The sequence below is a fragment of the Canis aureus genome, chromosome X (genome assembly GCF_053574225.1).
Source record: "Canis aureus isolate CA01 chromosome X, VMU_Caureus_v.1.0, whole genome shotgun sequence".
Taxonomy (NCBI): Eukaryota; Metazoa; Chordata; class Mammalia; order Carnivora; family Canidae; genus Canis; species Canis aureus.
This window is the reverse complement of record NC_135649.1, coordinates 67603937-67626251: the sequence shown is the minus strand read 5'-3', so window position 1 is coordinate 67626251 and position 22315 is coordinate 67603937. Positions and strand designations below refer to the sequence as shown.

General features: G+C 38.4%; 1 protein-coding gene across 10 annotated transcripts in view; it reads right to left on the bottom strand.

Moving 5' to 3' along the window:
- PHKA1 (phosphorylase kinase regulatory subunit alpha 1) overlaps positions 1–22315 on the bottom strand; it is a 179971-nt gene that overhangs the window by 43263 nt on the left and 114393 nt on the right. For all 10 annotated transcript variants that reach the window (XR_013374805.1, XR_013374806.1, XR_013374803.1 and 7 more), the window contains 3 exons: positions 20541–20650; positions 19445–19589; positions 3564–3642 (listed from right to left, as the gene is read on the bottom strand). Coding sequence is in view for 7 of the 10 variants with exons in the window: in XM_077888633.1 (XP_077744759.1) it covers positions 3564–3642; positions 19445–19589; positions 20541–20650 (334 nt within the window). In the remaining 3 variants the exon portion in view is untranslated. The remainder of the gene's footprint in view (positions 1–3563; positions 3643–19444; positions 19590–20540; positions 20651–22315) is intronic.

Genomic DNA, 22315 nt, shown 5'->3' with positions numbered 1-22315 from the left:
AAAACAACACATTTCAGTGAAAAAAGGGATACCCAGAATGTTTCGTTGGGGGATTACTAGTGCTTATATATTAGGTATAAATTTTGTAAATATGAAATTTTATAGCACTCCTAGGTATGGTGTAGTGCAGGCTGGGGTCATGTGTTAATAAAGACTACAATTATGGGTTCACAATCTACCAGTAGATCAATTTTGATCTCTTTCACTGCTATATACTATGTTGCTAACTATGTCAAACATCTGGCCAAAATTTCCATTGGCTAACAGAGAAGCTGGGACAGAATGAAGATAAATCATCACAAATCCATCACATTGTTTAAAAAAATACTCAAAGATCATTTTGAAAATGAAAGATGAAATTTGAAAATTTTATGAATTATAGAGGATTGTAGACCGTATCCTCCCCTATCTATAAAACCAATTGCAAAACCCACAGAGAAAGTCAGTAGTACCGATTTTCTAAAGAACACAGCCCAGCACCCGGTGGAGAACACGATTGCTGTGGCTGCCACCTACGACCTGTACATATTCCAGGACAAAATCAACTAAGAAAGCTAGTGTGAGGACTAAGCCTGGTCTTTTCCTCAGAGGAAGGACATTGTCTTCCTCTAGAGCCATGAGGAGGAGTATTGCACTTCTCACTTCCCCTTTGCAGACTGGAAGGCCTGTCCTTCTGCCTTCAGTGAGATGAGCCATGGGTTGCTGCTCAAGCAAACAACTTACTCAAGGCAGAATTGGTGGACTGTGCTCAATGAAGGCAATTACTCAAAATAGATGTAAAAAAAGAAAAAGCCAGCTTGAAGGGGCTCCTAAAGGCCAGACCTTGGATAATTTGAACATTGATATAAACAATGACAGGAACGGGGCATTGAGTAAAATCAGAATCCATGAATTTATGCTACACCAAAACTACAAAATAAAAAGGGATATTGGAAAGCTCTTTAAAAAAAAGATGAATGGATAAAGAAGATGTGGTTTATGTATACAATGGAATATTACTCAGCCATTAGAAATGACAAATACCCACCATTTGCTTCAACGTGGATGGAACTGGAGGGTATTATGCTGAGTGAAGTAAGTCAATCGGAGAAGGACAAACATTATATGTTCTCATTCATTTGGGGAATATAAATAATAGTGAAAGGGAATATAAGGGAAGGGAGAAGAAATGGGTGGGAAATACCAGAAAGGGAGACAGAACATAAAGTCTCCTAACTCTGGGAAACGAACTAGGGGTGGTGGAAGGGGAGGAGGGCAGGGGATGGGGATGAATGGGTGACGGGCACTGGTGGGGGCACTTGACAGGATGAGCACCGGGTGTTATTCTGTATGTTGGCAAATTGAACACCAATAAAATATAAATTTATTAAAAAAACCAGAAGGATTCTAATTAATAAATATGCACAGGATGATAGAAACATAGAATCATCACTTAAAACCCCATTAGTAATAATTTATTCACCAATGGAAGATAGCACTGGTTAAAGACTGTCATAGAAAGGATATGGAGAAATCTACCAGATATCACTTTAACTAAATTGAAACACATTATACAATATAACTGACCTTCCTTCTTCAAAACTATGTTAAAAACTATCATGAAAGGCTCACAAAAAGCTGGGGAATTGTTCTAGATTAAAAGACATCAAGGAGATATAATAACTAAATGCCAATGTGTGATCTTTGATTGGGTCCCAGAATGGGAAAAAAAGCTATGGGGAGAACTTGGCCACAGCAACTTCTTGCAAGATACATCCATGAAGACAAGAGAAACAAAAGCAAAAATGAATTATTGGGACTTCATCAAGAGAAAAAGCTTCTGCACAGCAAAAGAAACAGTCCACAAAACTAAAAGACAACCTACAGAATGGGAGAAGATATTTGCAAATGACCTATCAGATAAAGGGCTAGTATCCAAGATCTATAAAAACTTATTAAACTCAAGAGCAAAGAAATAACCTAATCATGAAATGGGCAAAAGACATGAACAGAAATTTCACAGAGGAAGACATAGACATGGCCAAAAAAACACATGAGAAAATGCTCCGCATCACTGGCCATCGGGGAAATACAAATCAAAACCACAGTGAGATAACACCTCACACCAGTGAGAATGGGGAAAATTCACAAGACAGGAAACAACAAATGTTGGAGAGGATGTGGAGAAAGGGGAACCCTCTTGCACCGTTGGTGGGAATGTGAACTGGTGCAGCCACTCTGGAAAACTATGTGGAGGTTCCTCAAAGAGTTAAAAATAGACCTGCCCTACAACCCAGCAATTGCACTGCTAGGGATTTACCCCAAAGATAACAGATGCAGTGAAATGGCAGGACACCTGCACCGCAATATTTATAGCAGCAATGTCCACAATAGCCAAACTGTGGAAGGAGCCTCGGTGTCCATCGAAAGATGGATAAAGAAGATGTGGTATATGTACACCATGGATTATTACTCAGCCATTAGAAACGACAAATACCCACCATTTGCTTCAACGTGGATGGAACTGGAGGGTATTATGCTGAGTGAAGTAAGTCAATCGGAGAAGGACAAACATTATATGGTCTCATTCATTTGGGGAATATAAAAAGTAGTGAAAGGGAATAAAGGGGAAAGGAGAGAAAATGAGTGAAAATATCAGTGAGGATGACAGAACATGAGAGACACCTAACTCTGGGAAACGAACAAGGGGTGGTGGAAACAGAGGTGGGTGGGGGGTTGGGGTGACTGGGTGATGGGTACTGAGAGGGGCACTTGGCAGGATGAGCACTGGGTGTTATGCTATATGTTGGCAAACTGAACTCCAATAAAAAATTTTTTAAAAAGCTATGGGGAAAAAACTTTATTAGTATAGTTGGGTAATTTTGAATCTGAACTCTACATTAGGTAATATTAGTACTGTATCAATATCGAATTTTGTGTGATGATTATATTATAGCTCTGTGAGAATATCCTTGTTCTTTAAGACAAACTCAAGTATTTAGAATTAAATTGTCATGATGTCTCTGGCTAACTCTCATACTTCAGCAGCTAAAGTGTGTGTGTATGTGTGTGTACGTGTGCACATACATATATGTGAAAGGGAGGAGAATAGAGGAGAAGGGAAGGGAGGGAGGAGTGAGAGGAGATGAAGGACGAGGAGGGAGAGAGAACGCGCAAGTGACACAGATGTTAACAACAGATGAATCCTGAGGAAGGGTATATGGTACTCAATACCATTCTTGCACATTTCTGTAAGTTTGAAATTTTTTCAAGATAAAAACTTAGGGAAAAGAGAAAAAAGCAGCCAGAATTGAGTAGTTCAGTAACTTTTTTTTTGTTTTTGAAAGAATACGTTTTCCAGTCCACGAGTTTATGAGGTCTAGGGAAAGAAAAGGGTGGGGAAAATTCCAAGCCTTTTCTATAACACTACATTCCTTGATTCAATCTATCAAAAATGAGTTCCTCTAAATAGGATGGGACTATATTGTTGGAGATGCAGAGAAAGGCATCACAAGTCTACCATTACTATACCCAGCTTCCAAATTTCATTTCATTTCACTAAAGAGTATGTAGAGGTCACTTACCTTGCTCCACCAAAATAGCCATCCTGCATTTTTCGGAGTGCTGCTAGGATACTTGAATTCAAGCTGGTTCCATCATCATCTTGAAATGAAGAGAATTTTAAAACAATTTTTTTGTGGCTTTAACTTTAAAATAAGGAGACTATTTCAATTATTTCAAACCAAAATTCTGGTGGCAATGGTACAGATGAGACACTTCTCATTGCTTACCCTGTATTTCAACAATTGATCTGAGAGCCAACAACACTGTAGAATGGGCACGTGGTAAGGGTGATTGCCAATAGACAAGAGTTCCTCAAAGACAGTATTTTATCATAAGCACATAGCACAGTGCCTGATGGCAGAATACTTAATGGTTACTGAAAGCTGACAATAACAGTAACAGTAATCATTTGTTTATGATATGTGCCAAGCACTGTGCTAAACATTTTATATATTTTCTTATGTAAGGAGCCTTGGTTTGTGTGTGTGTGTGTGTGTGTGTGTGTGTGTAGGCATACAAAATAAAGAAGGCTAACAATGACCTGACTTTATGTAAAGGGGATCATACTATACATACTCTTTTGTGATCCAATTTTCTTTTCTTTTTTAAAAAATTTTTTATTTATTTATTCATGAAAGACACACACAGAGAGAGGCAGAGACATAGGCAGAGGGAGAAGCAGACTCCCTGCGGGGGGCCTGATGCAGGACTCGATCCCAGGACTCCAGGATCACGACTTGAGCCAAAGGCAGATGCTCAACCACTGAACCACCCAGGTGCCCCCACTTTTTCTAACTTCTCTTTTGTAAAAGCTAAAAAGCATAGCAGACATTTAAAACTGTTTTTGTATTATAAACAACACTGTGATGAAGATCACTGTACCTATATCTTTATGCACTCATTCTGTGATTTCCTTAGGATAAATTCTAATAAGTAAAACTGTTAGGACAAAGGAAACACTTACTGAAAATTTTATACAGACTGCCCACTAAAAAAGTTTTGCCAATTATGTTTCCACCATCAGTATAGAAAGCCACTGTTTTCCCACATCCTTAATAATGATCTTTTAATTCTTTGTTTATCTGATACTTAAAAGATACTCTTTTAACTTTATTACTAGTAAGACTGAGCATATTTTCATGTATATATTGGCTATTTGTAGTTCTTTTATGATTTGCCTGTTCATATCCTTTTCCCATGTTTCTATTGTTTATCTTTTTGTTAAATGACTTTCAAGGGCTCTTTATATTTTGTGGACTATTACCTTTTCTCCATCATATGTATTGAAAATACTTTATCTACTTTATTATTTGTCTTTCAACTTCAAACACAGTTCTTGTAGAAAAGATTTAAATTTTCATGTTTTTGAATTTGCCAATTTTTCCTTTTTTGTGTCTTGCAAAGGACAGCTTTCTTCAGCTCAAGATCACAAAAACATTCTCCCATATTTTCTTTTAATACTTTTATAGGTTATTTATTTATTTTTGCTTAGATTTTTTTTATCTATTTAGAATTTTATTTTGAATAAAATGTAAAGTAGCAGGCCTAAATGAATGATTTCCCCAAACTTATTTATTTATGCTCTTTTTTTCTTCATGTTTTTATTTAGATTCCAGTTTGTTACCATACAGTGTAATATTAGTTTCAGGTGTAGAATTTAGTGATTCAATACTTCCATACAACACCTGGTGCTCATCATGACAATTGCCCTCTGTAATCCTCATCACATATTTAACCCATTCCTTACCCCACCTCCCCTCTGGTAACCATCAGTTTGTCCTCTATAGTTAAGAATCTATTTCTTGGATTGCTTCTCTCTCCCCCCCGCCCCGTTCTCATTTGTTTTGTTTCTTAATTCCACATATGAGGGACACCTGGGTGGCTCAGTGGTTGGATGTCTGCCTTTGGCTCAAGGAGTGAACCTGGGTCCAGGGATTGAGCCCCATGTTGGGCTCCCTGCAGGGAGTCTGCTTCTCCCTCTATCTATGTCTCTGCCCCTCTCTCTCCCTCTGTATCTCTCATGAATGAATAAATAAATTAAATATTTAAAAAATTCCATATATGAGAGAAATAATATGGCATTTCTTTTTCTCTGACTGACTTATTTCACATAGCATTATACTCTCTAGCTCCAACCATGTCCTTGCAAATGCCAAGATTTCACTCTTCTATGGCTGAGTAATATTCCATTATACCACAACTTTTTTATCCATTCATCAGCCAATGGATACTTGGGCTCTTTCCATAATTTGGCTATTGCTGATAATGTTCTTCAGCTTCTTTTTTTTCAATTTTTATTTATTTATGATAGTCACACACACAGAGAGAGAGAGAGAGAGGCAGAGACATAGGCAGAGGGAGAAGCAGGCTCCATGCACCGGGAGCCCGACGTGGGATTTGATCCCAGGTCTCCAGGATCGCGCCCTGGGCCAAAGGCAGGCGCTAAACCGCTGCACCACCCAGGGATCCCTGTTCTTCAGCTTCTATGTGGATTGCAACCTTTATCATTATTTTACTTACAATGGATCTTCTCTCATCATTTTTCGTTTTTAAAAATCTGATTATTTTTGTACATTTTCTCTTCCATATGAAATTTAGATTCAGCTTGTTAATAATAATTTGGGTTTTTATTTTGATTTGGAAATGCACCGAATTGATAGATTAATGAGAATTGACAACCTCTCAATATTAATTATTTCTATTTAGCAACATGGTATGTCTCTAGTAATTAAAATCTTTTGTGCTCTTCATTAGTTTTATAATTTTTCTTTTTTTTATAATTTTTCTCATATGACTCTATGCAAGTTTCTTTTTTAAGGTTTTATTTATTTATTAGAGAAGATAGAGAGAGAGAGAGTGCACACAAGCAGGCGGAGTGGCAGAAGGAGAGGGAGAAGCAGCCTCCACACTGAGCAGAAGCCTGATGTGGGGCTTGATCCCAGGACCCTGAGAACATGACCTGAGCCTAAGGCAGATGCTTAACTGAAAGAGCCAACCAGACACCCCTGTATGCATTTTCTTACTAAGTTTAATCTTAATTAACTTTTCTAGAAAATTTGTTTTTTTTTTACTCTTAGTACTAAATTTTTTTTCCTTTTAAGTCATTTAAAAATTTTTTTATAATGGAGTTCAATTTGCTAACATATAGCATAACACCCGGTGCTCATCCCTCAAGGCCCGTCACCCAGTCACTCCCACCCCCCCCCATGCCCACCTCCCTTTCCACCACCCCAGTTCGTTTCCCAGAGTTAAGAATCTCTCATGTTCTGTCTCCCTCTCTGATATTTCCCATTTTCTCTCCTTTCTCCTTTATTCCCTTTCACTACTTTTTATATTCCCCAAATGAATGAGACCATATAATGTTTGTCCTTCTCTGATTGACTTATTTCACTCAGCATAATACCTTCCAGTTCCATCCACATTGAAGCAAATGGTGGGTATTTATCGTTTCTTTTTTTTAAAATTTTATTTATGAGAGTCACAGAGAGAGAGAGAGAGAGAGAGAGAGAGAGAGAGAGGCAGAGACACAGGCAGAGGGAGAAACAGGCTCCATGCACCGGGAGCCCGACGTTGGACTCGATCCCGGGTCTCCAGGATCGCGCCCTGGGCCAAAGGCAGGCGCTAAACCGCTGCGCCACCCAGGGATCCCCGTATTTATCATTTCTAATGGCTGAGTAATATTCCATTGTATACATAGACCACAGCTTCTTTAGCCAGTCATCTTTCGATGGACACCGAGGCTCCTTCCACAGTTTGGCTATTGTGGACATTGCTGCTATAAACATCGGGGTGCAGGTGTCCCGGCGTTTCATTGCATCTGTATCTTTGGGGTAAATCCCCAGCAGTGCAATTGCTGGGTCGTAGGGCAGGTCTATTTTTAACTCTTTGAGGAACCTCCAACAGTTTTCCAGAGTGGCTGCACCAGTTCACATTCCCACCAACGGTGCAAGAGGGTTCCCCTTTCTCCACATCCTCTCCAACATTTGTTGTTTTCTGCCGTGTTAATTTTCCCCATTCTCACTGGTGTGAGGTGGTATCTCAATGTGGTTTTGATTTGTATTTCCCTGATGGCCAGTGATGCAGAGCATTTTCTCATGTGCTTGATGGCCATGTCTATACCTTGTGTGGTGAAATTTCTGTTCATGTCTTTTGCCCATTTCATGATTGGGTTGTTTATTTCTTTGCTGTTGAGTTTAATAAGTTCTTTATAGATCTTGGATACTACCCCTTAATCTGATAGGTCATTTGCAAATATCTTCTCCCATTCTGTAGGTTGTCTTTTAATTTTGTGGACTTCTTTTTTTTTAATAATAAATTTAGGGGATCCCTGGGTGGCGCAGCGGTTTGGCGCCTGCCTTTGGCCCAGGGCGCGATCCTGGAGACCCGGGATCGAATCCCACATCGGGCTCCCGGTGCATGGAGCCTCTTCTCCCTCTGCCTGTGTCTCTGCCTCTCTCTCTCTCTCTCTGTGACTATCATAAATAAATAAAAATTAAAAAAACTAAATTTATTTTTTATTGCTGTTCAATTTACCAACATACAGAATAACACCCAGTGCTCATCCCGTCAAGTGCCTCCCTCAGTGCCCGTCACCCATTCACCCCCACCCCCCGCCCTCCTCCCCTTCCATCACCCCTAGTTCGTTTCCCAGAGTTAGGAGTCTTTATGTTCTGTCTCCCTTTCTGATATCTCCCACACATTTCTTCTCCCTTCCCTTATATTCCCTTTCACTATTATTTATATTCCCCAAATGAATGAGAACATACAATGTTTGTCCTTCCCCGATTGACTTACTTCACTCAGCATAATACCTTCCAGTTCCATCCACGTTGAAGCAAATGGTGGGTATTTGTCGTTTCTAATGGCTGAGTAATATTCCATTGTATACATAAACCACATCTTCTTTATCCATTCATCTTTCGATGGACACCAAGGCTCCTTCCACAGTTTGGCTATTGTGGACATTGCTGCTATAAACATCGGGGTGCAGGTGTCCCGGCATTTCATTGCATCTGAATCTTTGGGGTAAATCCCCAACAGTGCAATTGCTGAGTTGTAGGGTAGGTCTATTTTTAACTCTTTGAGGAACCTCCACACAGTTTTCCAGAGTGGCTGCACCAGTTCACATTCCCACCAACAGTGTAAGAGGGTTCCCTTTTCTCCACATCCTCTCCAACATTTGTGCTTTCCTGCCTTGTTAATGTTCCCCATTCTCACTGGTGTGAGGTGGTATCTCATTGTGGTTTTGATTTGTATTTCCCTGATGGCAAGTGATGCAGAGCATTTTCTCATGTGCATGTTGGCCATGTCTATGTCTTCCTCTGTGAGATTTCTCTTCATGTCTTTTGCCCATTTCATGATTGGATTGTTTGTTTCTTTGGTGTTGAGTTTAAGAAGTTCTTTATAGATCTTGGAAACTAGCCCTTTATGTGGTACGTCATTTGCAAATATCTTCTCCCATTCTGTAGGTTGTCTTTTAGTTTTGTGGACTGTTTCTTTTGCTGTGCAGAAGCCTTTTACCTTGATAGAGTTCCAACAATTCGTATTTGCTTTTGCTTCTCTTGCCTTCATGGATGTATCTTGCAAGAAGTTACTGTGGCCAAGTTCAAAAAGGGTGTTGCCTGTGTTCTCCTCTAGGATTTTGATGGAAACTTGTCTCACATTTAGATCTTTCCTCCATTTTGAGTTTATCTCTGTGTATGGTGTAAGAGAATGGTCCAGTTTCATTCTTCTGCATGTGGCTGTCCAATTTTCCCAGCACCACTTATTGAAGAGACTGTCTTTTTTCCAGAGGATAGTCTTTCCTGCTTTGTCGAATATTAGTTGACCATAGAGTTGAGGGCCCACTCCTGGATTCTCTATTCTGTTCCATTGATCTATGTGTCTGTTTTTGTGCCACTACCACACTGTCTTGATGACCATAGCTTCGTAGTACAACCTGAAATCCGGAATTGTGATGCCCCCAGCTATGGTTTCTTTTTTAATATTCCCCTGGCTATTCAAGGTCTTTTCTGATTCCACACAAATCTTAAGATGATTTGTTCCAACTCTCTGAAGAAAGTCCATGGTATTTTGATAGGGATTGCATTAAATGTGTAAATTGCCCTGGGTAGCATTGACATTTTCACAATATTAATTCTTCCAAGCCATGAGCATGAAATATTTTTCCATCTCTTTGCATCTTCCTCAATCTCTTTCAGAAGTGTTCTGTAGTTTTTAGGGTATAGATCCTTTACCTCTTTGGTTAGCTTTATTCCTAGGTATCTTATGCTTTTTAGTGCAATTGTAAATGGGATTGACTCTCAATTTCTCTTTCTTCTGTCTCACTGTTAGTGTATAGAAATGCCACTGACTTCTGGGCGTTGATTTTGTATCCTGCCACACTGCCAAATTGCTTTATGAGTTCTAGCAATCTTGGGGTGGAGTCTTTTGGGTTTTCTGTGTACAGTATCATGTCATCTGCGAAGAGCGAGAGTTTGACTTCTTCTTTGCCAATTTGAATGCCTTTTATTTCTTTTTGTTGGTTGATTGCCGAGGCTAGGACTTCTAGTACTATGTTGAATAGCAGTGGTGAGAGTGGACATCCCTGTCTTGTTCCTGATCTTAGGGGAAAGGCTCCCAGTGTTTCCCCATTGAGAATGATATCGGCTGTGGGCTTTTCGTAGATGGCTTTTGAGATGCTGAGGAATGTTCCCTCTATCCCTACACTCTGAAGAGTTTTGATCAGGAATGGATGCCTTATTTTGTCAATGCTTTTTCTGCATCTATTGAGAGGATCATATGGTTCTTGTTTTTTCTCTTGCTGATATGATCAATCATGTTGATTGCTTTATGAGTGAACCAGCCTTGCATCCCAGGGATAAATCCCACTTGGTCATGGTGAATAATCTTCCTAATGTATTGTTGCATCCTATTGGCTAGTATCTTGTTGATAATTTTTGCATCCATGTTCATCAGGGATATTGGTGTATAATTCTCCTTTTTGGTGGGGTCTTTGTCTGGTTTTGGAATTAAGGTGATGCTGGCCTCATAGAACAAGTTTGGAAGTATTCCATCTCTATCTTTCGGAACAGCTTTAGTAGAATAGGTATGGTTTCTTCTTTAAATGTTTGATAGAATTCCCCTGGGAAGCCATCTGTCCCTGGACTTTTGTGTCTTGGGAGGTTTTTGATGAGTGCTTCAATTTCCTCCCTGGTTATTGGCCTGTTCAGGCTTTCTATTTCTTCCTGTTCCAGTTTTGGTAGTTTGTGGTTTTCCAGGAATGCGTCCATTTCTTCTAGATTGCCTAATTTATTGGCGTATATCTGCTCATAATATGTTTTTAAAGTCGTTTGTATTTCCTTGGTGTTGGTGGCGATCTCTCCTTTCTCATTCATGATTTTATGAATTTGAGTCTTTTCTCTCTTCTTTTTAATAAGGCTGGCTAATGGGTTATCTATCTTATTAATTCTTTTAAAGAACCAACTCTTGGTTTTGTTAATCTGTTCCACAGTTCTTCTGGTCTCTATTTCGTTGAGTTCTGCTCGAATCTTTATTAACACTCTTCTTCTGCTGGGTGTAGGATCTATTTGCTGTTTTTCGCCAGCTCCTTTAGGTGCAAGGTTAGCTTTTGTATTTGAGTTCTTTCCAGTTTTTGGATGGATGCTTGTATTGCGATGTATTTCTCCCTCAGGAATGCTTTTGCTGTATCCCAAAGATTTTGAACGGTTGTATCCTCATTCTCATTAGTTTCCATGAATCTTTTTAATTCTTCTCTAATTTCCTGGTTGACCCTTTTATCTTTTAGCAGGATGGTCCTTAACCTCCACGTGTTTGAAATCCTTCCAAACTCCTTCTTGTGATTGAGTTCTAGTTTCAAAGCATTTTGGTCTGAAAATATGCAGGGGATGATCTCAATCTTTTGGTATCGGTTCAGACCTGATTTGTGACCCAGTATGTGGTCTATTCTGGAGAAAGTTCCATGTGCACTTGAGAAGAATGTGTATTCAGTTGCGTTTGGATGTAAAGTTCTGTAGATATCTGTGAAATCCATCTGGTCCAGTGTATCATATAAAGCTCTTGTTTCTTTGGAGATGTTGTGCTTACAAGACCTGTCGATTGTAGAAAGCGCTACATTCAAGTCACCAAGTATAAGTGTATTATTATCTAAGTATGTCTTAACTTTGGTTATTAATTGACTGATATACTTGGCAGCTCCCACATTCGGGGCATAAATATTGATGATTGTTAGGTCCTCTTGTTGGATAGATCCTTTAAGTATGATATAGTGTCCCTCTTCATCTCTTACTACAGTCTTCGGGATAAACTTTAGTTTATCTGATATACGGATGGCTACCCCTGCTTTCTTTCGAGGACCATTTGAATGGTACATCGTTCTACAACCTTTTATTTTCAGGCTGGAGGTGTCCTTATGTCTAAAATGAGTCTCTTATAGACAGCAAATAGATGGGCCTTGCTTTTTTATCCAGTCGGAAACCCTGTGCCTTTTGATGGGGTCATTAAGCCCATTCACGTTCAGAATGACTATTGAAAGATATGAATTTAGTGTCATCATGATACCTATTCAGTCCCTGTTTTTGTGGATTGTTCCCTTGGACTTCCTCTTTCCATTAGAGAATCCCCCTTAGTATTTCTTGCAGAGCCGGCTTGGTGGTCACATATTCTTTCAGTTTCTGCCTATCTTGGAAGCTCTTTATCTCTCCTTCTATTCTGAATGGGAGCCTTGCTGGAAAAAGTATTCTTGGCTGCAGGTTCTTCTCATTTAGGACCCTGAATATAACCTCCCAGTCCTTTCTGGCCTGCCCGGTCTCTGTGGAGAGGTCTGCCTTTAATCTAATATTTCTCCCCATAAAAGTTAGAGATTTCTTGTCTCTTGCTGCTTTAAGGATCTTCTCCTTATCTTTGGAATTTGCAAGTTTCACTATTAAACGTGGAGGTGTTGAGCGGTTTTTATTGATTTTTTTTGGGGGGGGGAATCTCTCTATTTCCTGGATCTGAATGTCTGTTTCCCTTCCCATGTTAGGAAAGTTCTCAGCTATGATTTTTTCAAATACATATTCTGGACCTCCGTCCCTTTCGGCGCCCTCTGGAACCCCAGTTAAACGTAGATTTTTCCTCTGAGGCTGTCATTTATTTCCCTTAACCTATTCTCATGATCTTTTAATTGTTTTTCTCTTTTTTCCTCAGTTTCCCTCCTTGCCATCAACTTGTCTTCTATGTTTCTCACTTTGTGCTCGCTTCGGCAGCACATATACTAAAATTCTATGTTTCTCACTTGTTCTTCTACCTCGTTAACCCTTGTTGTTAGGACCTCTAGTTTGGATTGCATCTCATTTAATTGATTTTTAATTTCTGCCTGATTAGATCTAAATTCTGCGGCCATGAAGTCTCTTGAATCCTTTATGCTTTTTTCTAGAGCCACCAGTAGCTTTATAACTGTGCTTCTGAATTGGCTTTCTGACATTGAATTGTAATCCAAATTTTGTAACTCTCTGGGAGAGAGGACTTTTTCTGATTCTTCCTTTTGAGGTGAGATTTTCATTTTGCTTAGTGCAGAGTGAGTCATTTTGTTCAGTGCAGAGTGGCCAAAAACAAGTTGTACTGGAAAAAGGAGAAAAAGAGAGAAGAGAAAAAAGAAAAGGAAAAAAAAAGAAAGAAGAAGAAAAAAGAGAAAAGTGGGAGGGAGGAAGCAAACAGAAAACAAAAAACAAGGGGGAGTATCCTCTGATACTGTAGATCCCTCGAATTCCCCTGGAACTTTCCAGTGCTGCTTGGTCAATAACTTGCTTTTCCCCTGTCCTTCCAGCTGGTCTTCTGGGGGGGGGGCGGGGAGCTGCTGTTCTGATTCTCTGGTTTGTGCACCTGGGGGAGCTGCTCAGCTCCCTGCCTGGTTCATGGCTCAGTGGGAGTTGTTTATCCTGTGAGGCCACTGTGAGGCTCAGTGAGGGTTGTTTATCCTGTGAGGCCCCAGGAGGAACAACAACAGTAGCGGCCCTCCAGCTTTTGATTCAGCTCCCACAGTAACTACCACAGCTCCCAGTCTGCAGGAGCCTGGATGCTCCGGGGGCGGGGCCGCAGATCTGCACAGCTTGGGGCCGCCCAGCGGTCCTTGCTGTGCTGTGTCCTCCAGGCCTCTGCGTGTCCCGGAAGGAGCGCTGGATCTTGGGCTGTGTCCCCTAGTGCCCTGGGCTCCGGGGCCTGCTCCACTGGAATCATGCTACGGGGGCGCGCAGCCCACTCTGCGTGGAGCCACCGCCAGAGCCGCTGCAGGAGCTGCTCTGGGGCCCTGCCTGGCACGCGCTGCAGCCCTTTAGGGAGCTCAGCATGGTGTGTGGCACGGTCTCCTCCGGGGTGCGGGTCCTCTTTAGTGTCCCTGGGAGCCTGAGGGCATCCCCCTATCCCTCCTGCTCCTGGGATTCTGCTCCAACCCCCTGAGAGTGCCTTTCTGTCCGGGAGGATTGGTGAAACTCCTGCTTCTCCTGGAAGGGGCTTTCCTGTCCTGGGGGCACGCGCCTTGCAGCCTTAGCCCGGCTCCTCGCTGCGGCTCCTCCCCCTTGGATGCTTTTTTATTTCTTTATTATTTTTTTTTTCCTTCTTCCTACCTTGATAGAAGCGGAAAGTCTTCTCCCTGTTGCATTCCAGCTGTTCTCTCTTTAAATCTCAGACCGTAGGTTTTCAGGATGATTTGAAAGTTATCTAGGCAATTTGGTGGGGACAGGTGACTTGGGGACCCTCCTCTTCCGCCATCTTGCCCCCTCCCCCAAGAAAATTTGTTAATTTTATCTAGATTTACAAAATTAAATTTGGTATTCTTTTATAATTTTATTATTTTTATAACTATTTTTTCTATTTATTTGAAGCACAGTTGAAAAAAGTGGTACACTTTGAAAATTTAGTGGCACAAGGTATGCTACCATAGCTGGAGGGACATTATACAGTTAAAAAAAAGAAAATAAGGAAACAATTCCCATTTCAAACACTGCATTATGTAATTGTACCTGCCCAAACAAACCTTTTAAAATACTAGGTCAATAAACTGCTAATATCCATAAAAAGGGAGCTTTATTACTAAAATGTAAGAATTTGAAAGATTGGTATCTAAACAAAAGACAAAAACAAACTTTAATTGCATTTCTTTACATTTCTGCATTTATTGATTGTGAAGTTCTTCTGTACATCCTAATTCCCCCTGGTTTTCTATAATTATATCTTCAAGTCACTCTATCATCTCTATTCTGCTATTGAGCTTATCTACTGAGTTTTTCATTTTAGTTATTGTAGTTTTCAGTTCTAAATCTTCCATTTGGTTCTCTATATTTTCAAATTCTTTGTTGAGGATTTCTATTTCTTTGCTGAGACTTCCTACTCTCAAGTGCAGTGCAGTAATAATTTCTTGTTAAGGTATTTTTATGATGACTACCTTAAAATCTTTGTCACAATTCCAATAGCTTTGTTATCTTGGTATTGGTGTCTGCTGACCAATTTTTCTCATTGAAGTTAAGATTTTCTTGGACATTGGTATAAGTGACTTATATTGTATTCTGGAAATGCAGGGTATTATCTTATGAAACTTTGGGTCTTACTGAATCTTCTGATATAGCAGTTCTCTTCTGATACTGTGCAGCAGGGAAGGGAGCACTGCCTTATTACTGCTAGTGGGTATAGAAGAAAGTTCCTCTATTGTTGTGCAAGGATGAAAGTCTAAGCTCCTCACTAGCACTTCTAGACACTACCCCTAAGAAAGAAGAAGGGTGCTTCTTCACAGGTATATGAAGGGTTCTGTCTAGCGTCCCCACATAGACTTTGATTATAGAAGTGGGAGTGGGGCTGCAGTTTTTTCCATGATGTTTGGCTAGAGTAAGGCAGTTATTGTCTGAAAGTTTTCTGTCTGGCTAGGTTGCCCCTCTGCTGTTATGTTGGCCAGAGGAAAAAGGGTTTTCTTGGGTCTTTTTACTGCAACATTTGTATTTCTGGGATAAAAACTTCTCCAGCATCTGGTTCTGAAACATGGGGCGAAGGAAAACCCAGTATACTCACTGCTGTGTCATTTCTCAGATGCAAAGTCCCTAGTCATTCTCCCTTCTATTTTCTGACTTTCAGAGTTTTTTTATGTTTGTTTTACAGATAGTGTCCAGGGTTTTAACTGTACTTAACAGGAGAAATAGGGAGAAGTGAGTGCACTCCATTTTTTCTGGAAATTGGAACTCCTTTTTTTCCCCCAAAGTGTTTACAGATATAAATATTTCCAAATATCACTATGGTCTAATATCTTAAGTTTTGATAAGTAGTAGTATTATTTCTTATTTTAGAACACTATCTAATTTCAAATTTTTGTCCTCTTTAAGAATTATTTATAAAAAAAACTTTAATTCTTTCATGGTCAGATTTTTAAAATTATTCTTGTGTCATATGTCATATGCCTGGCAATATCACCTATATGATTTCTACTTTTTAAAAAATAACAATTCTTTGTGTATTCTTTTTAGGTATAGTTTTGTATATACTCATAAATACAAAAATCGGGCTTGTTAATCCTCCTTATCTTTAATTATTTTTTATACTTGATCTGTGCCATTCTAATAGAAATATGTTATAGTTTCCGATTATGACTCTACAATAGTTTTATCATTTGTCTTTAAGTTTTCCTAAATATCTGCTTTATACATTTCATTGACACTATTGTGTAGATAAAGGTTTTGGACCGTTATATCATCTTTTTATAAGGTAAGTCTCTTTTTTTTTTTTTTTTTTTTCTTTTTTTTTTTTTATTGGTGTTCAATTTACTAACATACAGAATAATACCCAGTGCCCGTCACCCATTCACTCCCACCCCCCGCCCTCCTCCCCTTCTACCACCCCTAGTTCGTTTCCCAGAGTTAGCAGTCTTTACGTTCTGTCTCCCTTTCTGATATTTCCCACACATTTCTTCTCCCTTCCCTTATTTTCCCTTTCACTATTATTTATATTCCCCAAATGAATGAGAACATATAATGTTTGTCCTTCTCCGACTGACTTACTTCACTCAGCATAATACCCTCCAGTAAGTCTCTTTTTGAGTATAGCTGACATAACATTATATTAGTGTCATGTGTATAACTTAGTGATTTGGCAAGTTTATACATTTTGCTATATTCACCTCAAATGTACTTAGCATCTGTCCCATTACATTGCTATTGCTATTGCAATATCATTGACTGCATCCCTTATGCTGTGCCTTTGATTCCCATGACTTAATCATTCCATAACTAGAAGTCTCTATCTCTCTTTCTTCTTCACCCTTTTGTCCCCTCCCCTCTGGCAATCATCAGTTTGTTATCTGTATTTATAGATCTGATTCCGCTTTTTGTCTGTGTAGCTCTTACCAACATAAAATATCCTTCCTGTCTCTTTTAAAGACTTGTGCCTTGAATTATATTTACTATTTTTGATATTAGTGTTGCCACCATGGCTTTTCTTTTTGTTAGCATTTACATGATTTATCTTTATACATTCTTTTATTTTCCATTTTCCCATATAATCTTATCTTAGGGATATCTTTTGTAAGTAGCATCTAGCTGGATTTTGCTCTTATATGTATTCTGGAAATCTTTATCTTTAATATGATAATTTAACTAATTCACATTTTGATGTGATCACTGGCATATTCATTCTCATTTAACCAGCACAAAATTGTCACTGACAAAAACATACAGCTGTTGGTAATGTAAGCTTTGGAGACAGACCTGGTTAGAGGCCTGACTCTATCCCAAGCTTTGTGACTCTGGAAAATGAATAAAATGTGGCTATTAATATGACCTACCTGAATAGAGTTGTAGAGATTTCAAAATAATGCATTGAAAGCACTTAGCTCAGTGCCCAGCACAGAGAAAGTGTTCAATAAACATTTCAATTATTACTGCTATGTTACTGCTGTTTTTGTTGTGTGATCAAGTACCAAGTATCAAAACTTTGTGATTTAAATCTAGATCTTAATTTTCTTCCTAAGGTATGGCTGTGTATCTCACCCCAATTATTAGATATTTTAATTTTGAAATCTCTTTGTTGCCACAAATTCAACATGTCCCTTTACAACTGGCATCTTCTTGTAGAATTTCTCTGTTTCTATCAATGGCAGCATTATTTACCTAGTCTCTAAATCTTTGCATTACCTTGATTCATATCCCATATCTAGTTAGCCAACATCTGACTTGTAGGTGTTATCTAAAATACTCCTTTATTCTTCTTTCCCACTTTTTTGTTATTATCATCAATCCAATATATCTTCTCACCATCTCAAACTTAGATTATTTTCTTTGATATCAAATTCTTACTACAATGATACTGTCATCAAATCAATATTCTGTAAACACCCCTTTCATCATGCCACTCCTTGTTCAAAAACTTCTGATAATTTCAGACTTCTGAGAAAATCTGGTTGAATATCTGTGCATATTTTCAATGCCTTCATTATCTGACCCCACTTTATCTGATTTTGTTGATAATTATATTCCAACATGCAAAGCCACTCCATGCAGGTTGGCCTCTCCACTGTGCACTCATAAGTCAAGCTCATCCCTGTCTCTAGGTCTCATTCATGGTATTTTTCCCTTACCTAAAGGGCCTTTCCTTCTTCTCCAATATGAATTCTTCCCATCCCCAAAAGCCTTGATAAGTCCCACTTCAGTCAAGAAATTTTCTTTAAAATTGTGATCGCCTTCACTATAAAATACGAATCTCATGGTTTGGTACTTCTTTATATATTGTCTTCAGTTGTTCTCTATTACTTTTGTGTATCATCTTTGCCTCTCCAATTAGACTTTATACTTTCAGAAGACAATTCTGGGAACATAGCGTTTATTAATCAGGTACATGTTAATTGGCCTAAATATAGAAAGCAAAAAGAATAAATCTACCCTACTTTCTTAATTCCTTTGCTTTTGAAGCACTTTAGAGATGTGACCAATATTCTTATTGTCTGTCTGGACATTGAACAATTTATGACAAAGGATTCTTCTCTAATGAAAAGGAATTCTACGTACTTTGGCAGTACAAACAGGCTTTTGGAAGCAATTGCAAAGACACAGAAAGGAAGCAGTGCTTCAGTATTGGCTCTAGTCCTCCAGCAACTGAGAGAATAATAAATCCTTTCACCTGGTTTCAAATAAGCAATGTCAGGAAGCCTGGTCAAAAAGGAAAAGATAAACTGAGAGCCTCTCCACTTCTCCCTGCTAAATTTTACTGCTTCAGTTAGGCAAGCCTTGCAAGGATAAGTCTGGGAGCTTATCTATAAAATCTTGATGCTCCAATGGAGTAAGACAGATGCAGAATGTATTATTACTGTCTTTAAAATGAATTGTATGGGATCCCTGGGTGGCGCAGCGGTTTGGCGCCTGCCTTTGGCCCAGGGCGCGATCCTGGAGACCCAGGATCGAATCCCACATCGGGCTCCTGGTGCGTGGAGCCTGCTTCTCCCTCTGCCTGTGTCTCTGCCTCTCTCTCTTTCTCTCTGTGTGACTATCATAAATAAATAAAAAAATTAAAAAAAATAAAAAATAAAATAAAATGAATTGTATAAACAGAGTTTTTGCAAATTGGCCTAAAAACCAGTTAGTCCCCAAGTTATTCTAATTCATTTTTTTAATTATAGCCCTCAAACCATCTGAAATATTCTTGTGTATTGGTTCATTTGTTACATACTTATTCTAAAACATAAGCTCCATGAGAGTAGAAAACTCATCTGCCTTATTCACCTCATGTATCCCAAGTGCTTAGATAAATCCCTGGCACAAAATAGGAGCTAATAAGTAATTATTGAAAGAATAAATGATAACGAATAGCTCTCCAATGATTCTAATATTTTGAAGGAACTAACCACATCATTTATTCCAAAAATACTTTTGTTTTTTGCCTCATACAACCTTACCAAGCATGGTATGTGAGATGGGGAAGGTGATGGTGGGCTGGCCTGTCATCCTCCAGCGGCTACAGAGGTAGGAGAGGTCTGTTCTAAGCATTTCTACTATCATCTTGTTGTCCAGAGCCAGGTAGAACTGTTGCTGGTCTATAAACTGAGAAAAAGAGGAAAAATAATAGCTCAGAATAATTTACTCTTACAACTGTACAATAATATTTTAAAGTATTCACATATTCACAAGGATATATAACATGTCAGAAAGGCAACAATATCCCCAACTTTAGTGCCTCATTCTTTCCAAATAATCTGATAGTCCCTTGGTACATATAGTAGTTTTTTGACATTTTTACAGTGTACTATATACTTTACAAAGTGTTTTTAAGTACATAATTTTATTTAATTATATAACAAATGAGTGAGGGCTTTTCTTTTAATAGATGAAAATAAGGCCACAAGACATTAAATGGATTAACAAAGTCATATGACTAGCAAATGGCAAGGTCAGAAATAGAATCTATGGTCCATTAGTCTTTTGTCTATACCTCAGCTGCACAATTTCAGATGTAAGATGACAAAGCTTTCCTCCTATGCACACATATAATTTGGCTTATTATTGTAATGTAACTAATAAATATCAAGCTAACAATGTGTATAATCATGGCTAAAACAGAACTGACATTTTTGTTTAGAAGAGGGTATCAATGATTTCCAGGCATATAGAAGGGGCCTTTGCCCAAAACAAAGAGAACACATAATTCAGTAGCTAAATAAAAAAAGACTATATTTTTTTTTATGAAGGACAAATACAGTCTTATTTTTAACATTTAAAAAGGAGTACTTTTAAAGGTACCCCAACATGTATAAAATTCCTAGTCACTGTTTCTGCAACACCCAGGACTATTCTTGGTAGCCACAACCACTTGGCATTGTTCCGTGCTACAACTTCAATTCAATCCAACTCAACAAATATTTACTAAGCAACTTAATATGTGCAAGGCCCCATGAACTCTAATACTTGTCCTAACTCCAGTAAATGTTTTATTTCTGTAATGTTTCTGTTTTACTTCCATTCATCTCAATGCATGCTAAAGTTCATTCCACCCACCTGTGGAGTGAAGGTAAAGATAGTTTTCCGAATGTCATAGAGTTTTGAAGTTCCAAGGACTCCCATATGCCTGTAGGGTCGTCCACTGAGTTTCATTCTACTGTTGCATCCTGAGGTAGAATTGAGAAATGCTCAAGATCTTTCTAGGGCACAAATCCAATCAGTAAACCTTTGGTTTTTTTTTTTGGGGGGGGGATTAGATTTACACTTCCTGATTGAACAAAGTTTTGTGTCTCAAAGTTAGTATCCGTGTTATGTACAAGGCCATATGAAGCACTGTAAGCTCTCTAAGAGAAAGAGTATGAAATTATTTCTGTTCTTAAAAGATTTTATGCTCTTATAAAGAAGTCACATAGTCTACATATAAGAGAAAAGCATGCACATGAAAATTAATAGTTCTACAAAAGATAGAATTCTATTAGTGATATTCATATGCTGAATTTCCTTAAATCCCATGAAAACTGCAAAAGCTACTTTGACTATCAAACTTATTTTTTAAAAGATTTATTTATTTATTCATGAGAAACACACAGAGAGAGGCAGAGACACAGGCAGAGGGAGAAGCAGGCTCCCTGCAGGGAGCCTGATGTAGGACTTGATCTCAGACCCCAGGATTATGCCCTGAGACAAAGGCAGATGCTCAACTGCTGAGCCACCCAGGCGTCCCTACTATCATACTTACTAATGTAAACTATGCTTCAATAAAGCTGAACAAAACCTCATCAACTTAAAGATGGCATACTAAACTGAAAAACTGAAATGAATTTATCTTGATCTCCTTCAATTGCATAGTACTGACTCATTTTAATTCAATGAACAACACATCTTATTCAAACAAATCAAAAATTTTTATATTATTGTGTCTGATAGGAAATTTTGTAGAATCTTATACATAGAGCAAAATTTACTTGGCAGAGGAACATTTTTTTTTTTTTTTGGCAGAGGAACATTTTTGAAAACTTAAGGGGACGGCATGAACTATCAGACAGCTACAAAAGGCATAATTTTAGAGAAAATTTATATAAAATCTGTTCATGTGTCTAAATATTATGTATGTGTGTATGTATATATGTATACACACACACACATCCACCTTATTTCCCTGAGTATAAGATGTCTTCTTTTTCATTGTTTAGCATTCTGAAATTAGAATCTATCTGATAATTGATATCTGTGTTACATGTAGTTGAATTTCTTTTTCTTTCAAAAGGCAGTTATTACATCAATATCTCTTACCATGAGGAAATAGTTCATTTATTCACACACATTTTTCCCTTTTATAACACACGATATATTGTATAACATAGGGTAGCACTATACACAAGGAGCTTCTCAAACTCTTTCCTCCAAAATATATATTGAATATCGTTTCACATTAGTACTGACAGAACTAGTACTGCTTTTTTTTTTTAATTGGATGGAACACATTTTTCTTGGGGGTTTTATTTTTGCTCCTGCTTTATCCTAAGTATGAAACTTATCAAATATGCACATTTTTAGTGCTGCTTCACTTTTAGGGACAGAACCAGAGAACTATCAATGCCTTGGTCATATTCCAGGGTCCACTCTGGAAAGCACACATTTTACCTTAGAATGATATCACAACCAGGCTTATCCACTGCTCCTTCCATTTTGTTTCCTTTTTATTGTAGTAAAATATACATTACATACAATTTACCATTCCAACCATTTTTTATTTTATTTTTTAAAAATACAGCTTTTATTTATTTGAGAGAGAGAGAGAGAGAGAGTTAACAGGGGGAGGGCAAAGGGAA